Genomic DNA, 10,835 nt, shown 5'->3' with positions numbered 1-10,835 from the left:
CGTTTTAGCAGTGTGTGTGTAAAGGCTGTGCAGCCAAAATACCATCTGGCCAGACTGGCCTACCCACTAATTCTCTGGTCTCCTTCTTTCAAACACAAGGTGGAATATGCTGGGGGGTGGGGCAGTGTGGAAGATCATTCGACTGGAATTCGCGGGGTGGTCTCTGGCTACAAATGCATTCTCCTTCCCTTGCTTTCACCCAGCCTGATTCTAGTTACTACTGACCAACTTCTCAAACGAATTGAGCAAAAATATCTGCTGATACATGGGTGAAAGTGTATGGGAGTGTTGTTAAGTGCCATCGAGTTGGTTCCAACTCATAGCGGCCCTCTATAGGGTCTCCAAGGAGCAACTGATGACTTTGAACCACCAACCTTGCAGGTCAAACCGACCTTGAGTTACAGTGCTTATCCTACGGCACCACATCAGGAGTGCAGGTGTGGATAAATGGACAGATGAGAGGATGGATAAGTGGTTGGATGGAAGGTTGCATGGCTTGATGATGAATAGATGGGGACTAAATGGACAGGTGGATGGATAGATAGTTGGATGGATAATTGGGGATAGATGGACCAGTAGGATAGGTAAAGAATGGACAGGTAGGTGTTTAAATGGACATATGGATGTATAGGTGCGCATGAATAAATAAAAGGATGGATGGATGAGTTAATGAATGGAAAGGGCAAAATGGGTAAGTAAATGAGTGGAGATATTGATACATAAATGGATAGATAGATGGGTGGATAGGTGTATGGGTTGAGTAGGTGAATGGAGGATGTATGCATAGTTGGTGAAGAGCTAGGTGGATGGAGTGAATATACAGATGGATGATTGAGTGGGGTGGGTGGATTTATGGTTAAATAACATGTGCAGGTGGAGGGATGGGTAGAGTAATAGGTAGGTGGGTGGGTGGTGATGGTTGTTAGGTGCCATCAAGGCGGTACCGACTCATAGCGACCCTATGCACAACAGAACGAAACACTCCAGTCATGAGTCAACCTCACAACTGTTGGCACACTTGAGACCATTGATGCTCCATACTGTCAATCCATCTTGCTGGAGGTCTACCTCTTTTTCTCTGACCCTCCACCTTACCAAACATGATATCCTTCTCCAGTGACTGGTCCTTCCTGACAATATGTCTGAAGTATGAGAGATGAAGTTTGGCCATCCTGGCCTCCAAGGAGCACTCTGGCTGCACTTCTTCCAGCACAGATCTGTTTTTTCTTTTGGGGTGGGTGGAGGGATGAAGAAAAGAACAAATCAAGTATGGTGAGTGAGCAAACAGATTACACTGGTGGGTAAATCAATTCAATGGCTAAAAGTGATCTTGCCACACACTTTTAATTACTTGAAGATTAGGTACTTTCTGTGTGCCATGCCCTGTGCCATCTCCTTTCATATTATTTCATTTAATTCTCCCAGTGACACTATAAAGCTGGCATAACTCTTCATCTGACAACTGAATAAATAATGCAAGCAACTTGCTCAAGGATACAGCGAGTTGGCAAAGTTGGGGTTTGAACCCACCCAGGCCTGCCCAAGGCACCCCATAGTCAATGCTCCTGATAGCCAGAAGCAGAATCCTCTAGGGAATGGAGGTGGGATTTGAGGCTGCTGGTTGTGGACAAATTAGGAAGACTGTCCCTAGGAGTGGGTCCTGCCTGGGACTACCTGGTATAGGGCTGAGACCACCTGGTATACAGGTGGGACCTGGATTTCCCCATCTGTGCTCCCCTCACCACCACCCCACACCTCCCACTTCACATCTGAAGACAGTGGAAGTCTCGGGTTCCAGTCCTACAGCTTAAGTCTTGTTAGATCTGGGGTTCTAACTTACACCCCTCTTCAGGTAGCCAGAGACCTGGCTACCTAGAGAAACGCCCCTCACCAACTCCCCCCCCCCAACCTCGCGATTCCAGCCTTTCTCCTTGCCTTTGGGGGCAGGGAGGGGACACAGAGCTGCATCATTCCCCGTGGCACTCCTCTCTGGGGCCATTAACAGCCGCCTTCCCATCGATTGGATCTGCTAAGTGCTGCTGATTCAGGCGGGTGGAGGTGGGGGCCCCTTGGGGCTGAGGGGGTAGGAGTTGGGCAGGAAGAGGGGGGAGTCCAGGAAGGAGGTGGGGAAAACTGGCAAAACTCCTTGCCACCCCCATTTTCCAGATGACGCGACTGAGGCCCAACCAGCTTTGTAGGAGGCGGAGTCTCCCCAGGGTCCCTCTGAGACTGTCCTAGGGGAGGGGGCTCTGAGAGCCACAAAGCCCCTCCCCTGCCTCTCCATCTCCCGGCAAGCTCAGAGGGGCAGGGAGAAAGAGCCAGAGGAGAAGGAGAACTCTGACAGCTCTGCAGAGGGGGCCAGGAGCTCTAGTACTTGGTACCCCAGCCCCACCGCTGTTGCCGCTGCTGCAGCGGGGACACAGGTGAGGACGGTCCCATGGAGAGGGGGAGGGGGCTACCAATAGCACTGTCCTTGTCCTTCCCTGGTCCAGCCCCCACGTCCTAGCCCATCCTGGGTTAGTCTCTAGAGGTCCCACTACACCTAGTCCTTTCAGGGACCCAGTCCCCTACCCTTGTCTGTACCGCCTTCGCTCCTAGGCCTGGCTGTGGTTGCTTTTCTGCCTCCCCCTCCTGCTGCCGCTGCTGCTACTGCTGCTGCCCAACACACACTGCCAGCCCCTCGGGGTGTGGTTTCCCCAGACCTGCCCCCAGCGGGTAGGACCAACCCTTATCCTGAACCCCCCCCCCAGCCTCCTACCCAGCAAGCCCCCTCCCTGGAGACACACCCAACTCCCTTTAAACATCCCACCCTGCTTCCCAACCCTCTTTGGAAGAGGACCCCCCTCTTTCCTCTTAGTCTTTTTAAATCCCCTTGGTGCTCTGGGGCTGTGTCCAACTTCCTTCCAACTGAGTCCCAGCCTCTCAGGGTTCTCCAGTACCCTCTTTCTTTCCCCAAGAACGCTTGAGTGTGGATGGGGCTTTCTCAGTCCCTCTAGAGACGCCCCCCCCCCCATACCTTCCAGACTCGTTAAAAACCCAGCCTCATATCTATCCATTCAGATACCTCCAGTCTCCTTTCCAGCCCCACTAAGGGGTCCCAGCTTCTCCTTTCCCAGAGCTCCTGTGGAGTATAGGTATTCCTCACCACCACCACTACTCTCCATAAGCTATTCTTGGCAGCTCTAATTATTCCCAAGATACCTCTCAGCCTCTTTACAATCTCCTGGCTCTTTAGCCACCCCTCTAGATATACCAGTCCCTTTTCAGATCTATCAGGGGGCTCCAATCCCCTTGTCTTGGTCTACAGAATTCTCAAGGGTATGGACAACCAGCCGCGCCTTTCTTGACCCCTTTAGAACCCTTCCCACCCCCACCCCCAGGCATTCTCAGGCTCTTTCAAACACCTCTGGTCCCAGGTCTATGCCTTCTTCAATCCCACTAGGGGTTTCGGCCCCTTTTTTTCTTCCTCTTGGACTTTTGACTTTTCTTGAACCATCTAGACAGCCCCAGACATGGCACATGGTAACTCCTTTTGAGTCCTTTAGTCTCTCTAGACACTTCCTCAGGCCCTTCTCAGCCCTCTGAGATGCCTCTTTTCTGCTCCTTGCCATGACTCTAGTCCCATGAATGTCCCTGAAGACATTCTTGCAGGGTCCTCATAAATGTCTCCCAAGTCCCTGTCCATCTCTCTAGTTCCTCTTCCTAGTTCCTCTTGGCCTTTCTAGACACCCTCAGTTTCCCTGTACTGGTGGCCCAGGGCCTCTCCAAACCTCCCCACCACCACCACCACCATCCTGGAGACAGGCACATTCTCCTAAAGGCCACGCACACCTTCACCCCCAAGCCTCCGTGGGCCTGGGGAGCTGCAGGATGGCGGCAGGCGTGGCCACGTGGCTGCCTTTTGCCCGAGCGGCAGCTGTGGGCTGGCTACCTCTAGCCCAGCAGCCCCTGCCCCCAGCGCCCGGGGTGAAGGCCTCTCGAGGGGATGAGGTTTTGGTGGTGAACGTGAGCGGGCGGCGCTTTGAGACCTGGAAGAACACACTGGACCGCTACCCAGACACTCTGCTGGGCAGTTCGGAGAAGGAGTTCTTCTACGATGCCGACTCAGGCGAGTACTTCTTCGATCGAGACCCGGATATGTTCCGGCACGTGCTGAATTTCTACCGCACTGGGCGACTACACTGCCCAAGACAGGAGTGCATACAGGCCTTTGATGAAGAGCTGGCCTTCTATGGCTTGGTCCCTGAGCTTGTTGGTGACTGTTGTCTTGAAGAGTATCGGGACCGTAAGAAGGAGAATGCTGAGCGCCTGGCGGAGGATGAAGAGGCCGAGCAGGCTGGGGATGGCCCAGCTCTGCCAGCGGGCAGCTCCCTGCGACAGCGGCTGTGGCGGGCCTTTGAGAATCCTCACACGAGCACCGCAGCTCTAGTTTTCTACTACGTGACTGGCTTTTTCATTGCTGTATCAGTCATTGCCAATGTGGTGGAGACCATCCCATGCAGGAGCACTGCACGGCGACCCCCGAGGGAGCAACCCTGTGGCGATCGTTTCCCACTGGCCTTTTTCTGCATGGACACAGCTTGTGTGCTCATATTCACAGGCGAATACCTCTTGCGGCTATTTGCCGCCCCGAGTCGTTGTCGATTCTTGCGAAGTGTCATGAGCCTCATCGACGTGGTGGCCATCTTGCCCTACTACATCGGACTTTTCATGCCTAAGAATGAAGATGTCTCCGGTGCCTTTGTCACTCTGAGAGTGTTCCGGGTGTTCCGCATCTTTAAGTTCTCCCGACACTCACAGGGCCTGCGAATTCTGGGCTACACACTCAAGAGCTGTGCCTCTGAGCTTGGCTTTCTCCTCTTTTCCCTCACCATGGCCATCATCATCTTTGCCACGGTCATGTTCTATGCTGAGAAAGGCACAAGCAAGACCAACTTTACCAGCATCCCTGCTGCCTTCTGGTATACCATTGTCACCATGACCACGCTTGGGTGAGTGCGACTCTGTATAGGAATCTGCCCATTCTGTAAAATTTTAAAGGCTAGATGAACTCACTTTTTGAGCTTCAGTTTGCTCAATTGTAAAACATGAGGGCATTGACTTAATCTCCAAATCCCTCCTAGCTCTGATAATGCCTAGATTTTCTAGGGCAGAAAGCATGTGTTCAAGAATTGTCATTTCTGCTGATATTTTTTCCCCCTGCTCAGGACCTCAAGTTTTGCTCTGTGTAAAATGATAGGGGATTCAATGGCACTATGGTTATGAAAGTCCTCTTTTTTATCTTGAGTGCTCATATCTTTCAAACTTCTAGTATTGTCTGCTGTGTAGACATTACCCTTGTGGCTTTGTGATAGTCCCCAGAACAGGATATTTTCAGCATAACTTTTTTATCTATTTATTTTACTCTCAATCCATGAAATAGAGTTGGTATAAAAGTATCAAATGGAATCAACAAATTCATGGAGTTCTTAAAGACATTGTCTAGGGCAGATACTGTTGTGCTTAATCCTCTGAGTTTCCATCACTGGGATTAGGTAAACAGTTGGTTGGTGGTGGTGGTGGTGGTAAGTACCATGGAGTCGGTTCCGACTCATAGTGACCCTGCACAGGATTTCCGAGGCTGTAAATCTTTACAGGAGCAGAATGCCTCAGCTTCCTCCTGCAGAACCGCTGGTGGTTTCAAATTGCTGACCTTGAGGTTGGCAGCCCAACTTGTAACCACTATGCTACAATTGGTACTCAGTATTTATTGAACAAAATGCCTTTACTCAATGTCTTATTTGCTGTTACTAAGTGTCCTTGAGTCAGTTCTGACTCACAGGGATCCTGTATAGGGTTTCCAAGGAGTGGCTGGTGAGTTTGAACTGTCGACCTTGCAGTTCAAACCGACCTTGTGGTCCAGTGCTTATCCTACAGCACCACACCAGGACTCCCAGTGCCTTAATATTTGTTGTTGTTATATGCCGTGGAGTCGGTTCCAACTCATAGCGACCCTGTACAAGATTTCCAAGGCTGTAAATCTTTATGGGAGCAGAAAGCCTCATCTTTCTGCCGCGGAACAGCTGGTAGTTTCGAACTGCTGACCGTAAGATTAGCAGCCTGATTCGTAACCGCTACACTACCAGATACAAAAAAAATCAATTTGGGGTTTCTAAGGAGTAGAAATGAATTCTGGTTGTAGGTTCAGGATGGACAAAACAACATGGAGCCCTGACAGTGAATTGGAACTGAGTATTTTGACTCCTAATCCCCTATTCATTCCTCAAAACCTCTCTGTCAAACTGGACTGCCTGTCTCATAGTTAAGGATATTCTGAGATACAAAATCACAAAGCTAAGTTGGAGAGATTTTCTAGTAGCATTCCGAATGCTCAAAATGAGTTAAAATAAATAAGGGTCATTCCAGTGGGAGCGCACAGCTTGAGCAAAGGCCTAGAGACTGGGGACTACAGAGCCTGTGTTCCTACAGGGTTATTTGGGCTGGTCCTGTGGTCAGAACAAAAGGATATGCGATCTTGGGCAAGTTAGCTATAGAACTTTCCTGTGCCTTAGTTTTATCACCTATGGAACTAATTGGCAAGGTTGGCTGTGTTCTGTCTTCATGGGGACATGTAGAAAAAGGGAGGGAGTTTCAAGACTTCCCCCTATTTTTTCACATGAGGACAGTTTCAAGTCTCCCCCTGGGGAAATAAGATGGGGTCATAGCTAGAGAAGGTAAGACGGAGGGAGGCAAAACTAACAGAGCACTCCTCCCAAAACTTGGAGCCCCCTCAACTGTCTTGTGGTGGTGATGATCTCTCCCCAGGAGGCTATATTTACTGCCTGTGACTTCCTAATTTACCCTATGCTTGGTATGAATAGATTTCTAGCTGACTCAGATAGCCAGTGCTCAGTTTGGATGGGGCAGTAGATGGTAGGTGCTGAGGGCCAGGCCCATGTCTCCTTTAACCCCCTTTAATGGCGTAGTGGTTACGAGCCAGGCTGCTAACCTCAAGGTTGGCAGTTCAAAACTACCAGCTGTTCCTCAGGAGAAAGCTGAGACTTTCTGCTCCCGTAAAGATTTACAGTCTCGAAAACCCTATACAGGATAGCTATGAGTAGGAACTGATGCCACAGCATACAACCACCGCCACCACCAGTGGCCAGAAGGATCATTCCCCATATTTTGGAGAACAAACTGATGGTCAGAATTTGAATGACTGACCAGCTTTGCAGGGTGAGTCAGGATGGATAGGGTGGTGTGGGGGACTGAGAGGTGGGTGGGCACTTTTCCTTACTGTGACCTACCTCCTCCTGCCCCAGTTATGGCGATATGGTGCCCAGCACCATTGCTGGCAAGATTTTTGGATCCATCTGCTCACTCAGTGGCGTCTTGGTCATTGCCCTGCCTGTGCCAGTTATTGTGTCCAACTTTAGCCGCATCTATCATCAGAACCAACGTGCTGACAAGCGCCGAGCACAGCAGGTAACCACACCTTCCATCTGAGCGTCTACTATTCCCTCCATTCCAAGCCAATCCACTTTTTGTTTTTTGAGTTTTTATTATGAATTGAGTGATAGTTTACATGGGAGAATCTGGTTTTACACTCATCGTTTCATTGCAATGATGCCAATCCACTCTTGAATTTACCCACCTGACCTCTATCTCCTCTTTTCTCTGTAGAAAGTGCGCTTGGCGAGAATCCGGTTAGCAAAGAGTGGTACCACCAATGCCTTCCTGCAGTACAAACAGAATGGGGGACTTGAGGTGGGTAGGGGCCAGCCCAGATTAGGGAGAGGGTGAACTGTGACATGTGGGAGGAAGGTGCTGACTTTCTCTCTCTTTCTGCTCCACCCACTCCAGGACAGCGGCAGCGGGGAGGAACAGGCGCTGTGCGTCAGAAATCGTTCTGCTTTCGAGCAGCAGCATCACCACTTGCTACATTGTCTAGAAAAGACAACGGTAAGGCCTAATGGCACAGTGAAGGGGTTCCCTCTACTGATAAGCCAACTCCCTTCCCGATATGGGAGCGGGTAGTGGTGGCTGTGTGCCATCGAGTCAGTTCTGACTCGTAGTGACCCTATATAGGGTTTTGGAAGCTATAAATCTTTATGGGAGCAGAAAGCCTCATTTTTCTCCCACTGACCACCTGGTGGATTTAAACTGCTGACCCTGTGGTTAACCATCCAGCTTGTAGTCCACTAGGCTACCTGGGATGGAAGGCTCACTACTAATTGTAGAAATTACATAGGGCTTCCTGGAAGAAGCCACAATAGAGCTGAGCCTTGAAGAATGAGCAACGGAAGGGAAGAGAGACACTTCCAGAGAGCAGGGAACGGCCTGAGCAAAGGCTTTGGGGGCGGGGGGGGGTGTACCCTATGACTTTGTCTGCCTTCTGCCCATACAGTGCCATGAGTTCACAGATGAACTGACCTTCAGTGAGACCCTGGGAGCTGTATCACTGGGTGGCCATACCAGCCGCAGCACTTCCATGTCCTCCCAGCCAGTGGGGACCAGCAGTCTGCTATCCTCTTGCTGCCCCCGCAGGGCCAAGCGCCGCGCCATACGTCTTGCCAACTCCACTGCCTCAGTTAGTCGTGGCAGCATGCAGGAGCTAGACACATTGGCTGGGCTGCAGAGGAGCCCTGCCCCTCAGAGGTAAGCACCCTTCTGGCCACACCTGGGGACCACCTACTGGCCACACCTGGGCTTGGATCCGTGGCATTGCGAAATGAAGCGCCTCCATACTAGGAGCTTAGGCTTCCCTTGTCTTAAACTTCTTATTCTTCATTTGTTCTTTCAACAAACACTTATTGAGCACCTATTGTATGCCAAGCATAGTTTTAGGTACTTGGGATATAGCATTGAACGAGACAGAAACCTCTGTCATTCTGGAACTTATATTCAAATGGAAACAGATTATGCAATATGTTAATAATTTGTAAGTACCAATAAGAAAAGAAAAGCAGGGATACAGGTTAGAGAGTGTAGAACAGGGGATGATGCTATTTGAAAAGTGTGGCCAGGGAAAGCTTTACTGAAGTGACGTCAGAGTTGAGACCTTAAGGAGGAGAGGGAGAGAGTCTTGTACATATCTAGAGCAGGGGTGGGGAACCTTTTTTCTGCCAAAATTTATGGCATCATTCACGGGCCACGTAAAATTATCAACTTAAAAATTAGCCTGCTAGGAGTCTTGGTGTGGCGCTGTGGGTTAATGTGCTGGACTGCAAAGTTAGTTTGAACTGCAAGGTCACTGGTTCAAGCTCATCAGCCATTCCTCAGAAACCCTATACAGGGTCGCTATGGGTTGGAACCGACTCAAGGGCACAACAATGTGATGGCAAGTCACATGTAGGCTCTGGTATGGCACTGTAGGATAAGCACTCAGCCACAACAAGGTCGGTTTGAACTGCAAGGTTGGCAGTTCAAACTCACCAGTTGCTCCTTGGAAACTATATACAGAGATTGCTATGCATCAGAACTGACTCAATGGCACTTAACAACAACAGCGTGATGGCAGGAACCGCAGTTGCTTTGGCAGAGCCTTATATGTCCAAATGATTTTGCGGGCCTTATATGGCCTGCGGGCTGGATGTTCCCCACCCCTGATCTAGAGGAAGAGCTTTAGAAGCAGAGGAAACAGCTTGGGCAAAGGTAGGAAGGCAGGAGTATGTCTGTACTTCAGTCACTTCCAATCTCTTTTCTTTCATCTATATTATGGGTTGTTGTTGTATTAGTAAATAATACAAAGTGCTCAGAGCAATGCCTGGAACATCATGACTCCAGAGCCCACATTCTCCATCACCATAATCGAGGATGCAGGGCAAGCACTTAGATCCCATGATTGGTGCAGCAGGCATTCAGAGAAAATGACATTTTAAGAGCCTTCCATCTTCTCCATCCTTGTCCACAGCCGCTCAAGCCTCAATGCCAAGCCCCATGACAGCCTTGACTTGAAATGCGACAGCCAGGACTTCGTGGCAGCCATTATCAGTATCCCTACTCCTCCTGCCAACACCCCAGATGAGAGTCAACTTTCCTCCCCTGATGGTAGCAGCGGCAGGGACAGCAGCACCCTCAGGAACTCCAGCCTGGCTACCCCTTGCTTCCTTCCCGAGACTGTCAAGATCTCTTCTTTGTGAGGGGAGGGCCTGCCCTCCCAGAGGGCCCTCTCAATTACTGGGGACTCCTTTCCAAAGCCATATTTTGGGAATGCTGAAAGGGACAGGCCTGGGGACCCCACCTGTCCCCCAACCAAGTACTATGCAGTAGAGTTTCATGGAATGGCCCACCTGGTAGGGAAGTAGCCAAGGAATGGGAAACTTCTCCCACCCAAGATGATTTTCCTAGCTGGCTTCCTGCATGCTGCTTCTCTTGGGCCCTCAGAGGTAGGTGAAGCTCCCATCTGATAGGTGAGCTCTAGCCTGAGCAGCAGAGCTAAGGTTTCTTCTGTCTGGCTAGGCTGTAGAGGTTTGGGACTTCAGAGAAGAGAACCCTCACTTCTGATCTCAGGTCCAACAACTCCCAGAATCTGAAGCTTCCATGGGCTGTGGCCTCAGCAGTGACCTGCCACCCCTAGGCCTTGTCTGAGGGGTCAAGCTGCTCCTCCCAACATAGACAGATAGCACAAACACCACTAGTCCTTTCCCTAGTTGCTAGAAATGGGTCTCCGCAATCCCATTCTCTGCCGGGCCTCCAGCATATTCTAGCAATAGCAGCTGCTGCCATGACATTATGCAAAGCCTCTGCCCAGTTTGCTGCAGCATCTACATCTGCCCTAATCAGAAGGGCCACCTCTAACTTATCATCCTTCTCTCCTCTCCTCCCCTCTGGTTTGCTTCCTTCCTGGGTTGGGC

The 10,835-nt window shown here is 50.4% G+C and overlaps 1 protein-coding gene across 1 annotated transcript; it reads left to right on the top strand.

Annotated features, from left to right (window-relative positions):
* The first annotated feature begins 3,483 nt into the window (after positions 1–3,483).
* KCND1 (potassium voltage-gated channel, Shal-related subfamily, member 1) lies at positions 3,484–10,121 on the top strand. Its single transcript, XM_006876669.1, has 6 exons — positions 3,484–4,991; positions 7,302–7,464; positions 7,663–7,746; positions 7,843–7,941; positions 8,387–8,637; positions 9,893–10,121. The coding sequence occupies exons 1-6, from the start codon at positions 3,871–3,873 to the stop codon at positions 10,119–10,121; spliced, it is 1,947 nt and encodes a 648-aa protein (XP_006876731.1). The 5' UTR covers positions 3,484–3,870.
* Positions 10,122–10,835: the final 714 nt, after the last annotated feature.

The sequence above is a fragment of the Chrysochloris asiatica genome, unplaced genomic scaffold (assembly GCF_000296735.1).
Source record: "Chrysochloris asiatica unplaced genomic scaffold, ChrAsi1.0 scaffold00404, whole genome shotgun sequence".
In the NCBI taxonomy this organism is placed as follows: Eukaryota; Metazoa; Chordata; class Mammalia; order Afrosoricida; family Chrysochloridae; genus Chrysochloris; species Chrysochloris asiatica.
The sequence above is the reverse complement of the archived record's forward strand: the minus strand, read 5'-3'. Positions and strand labels throughout refer to the sequence as shown.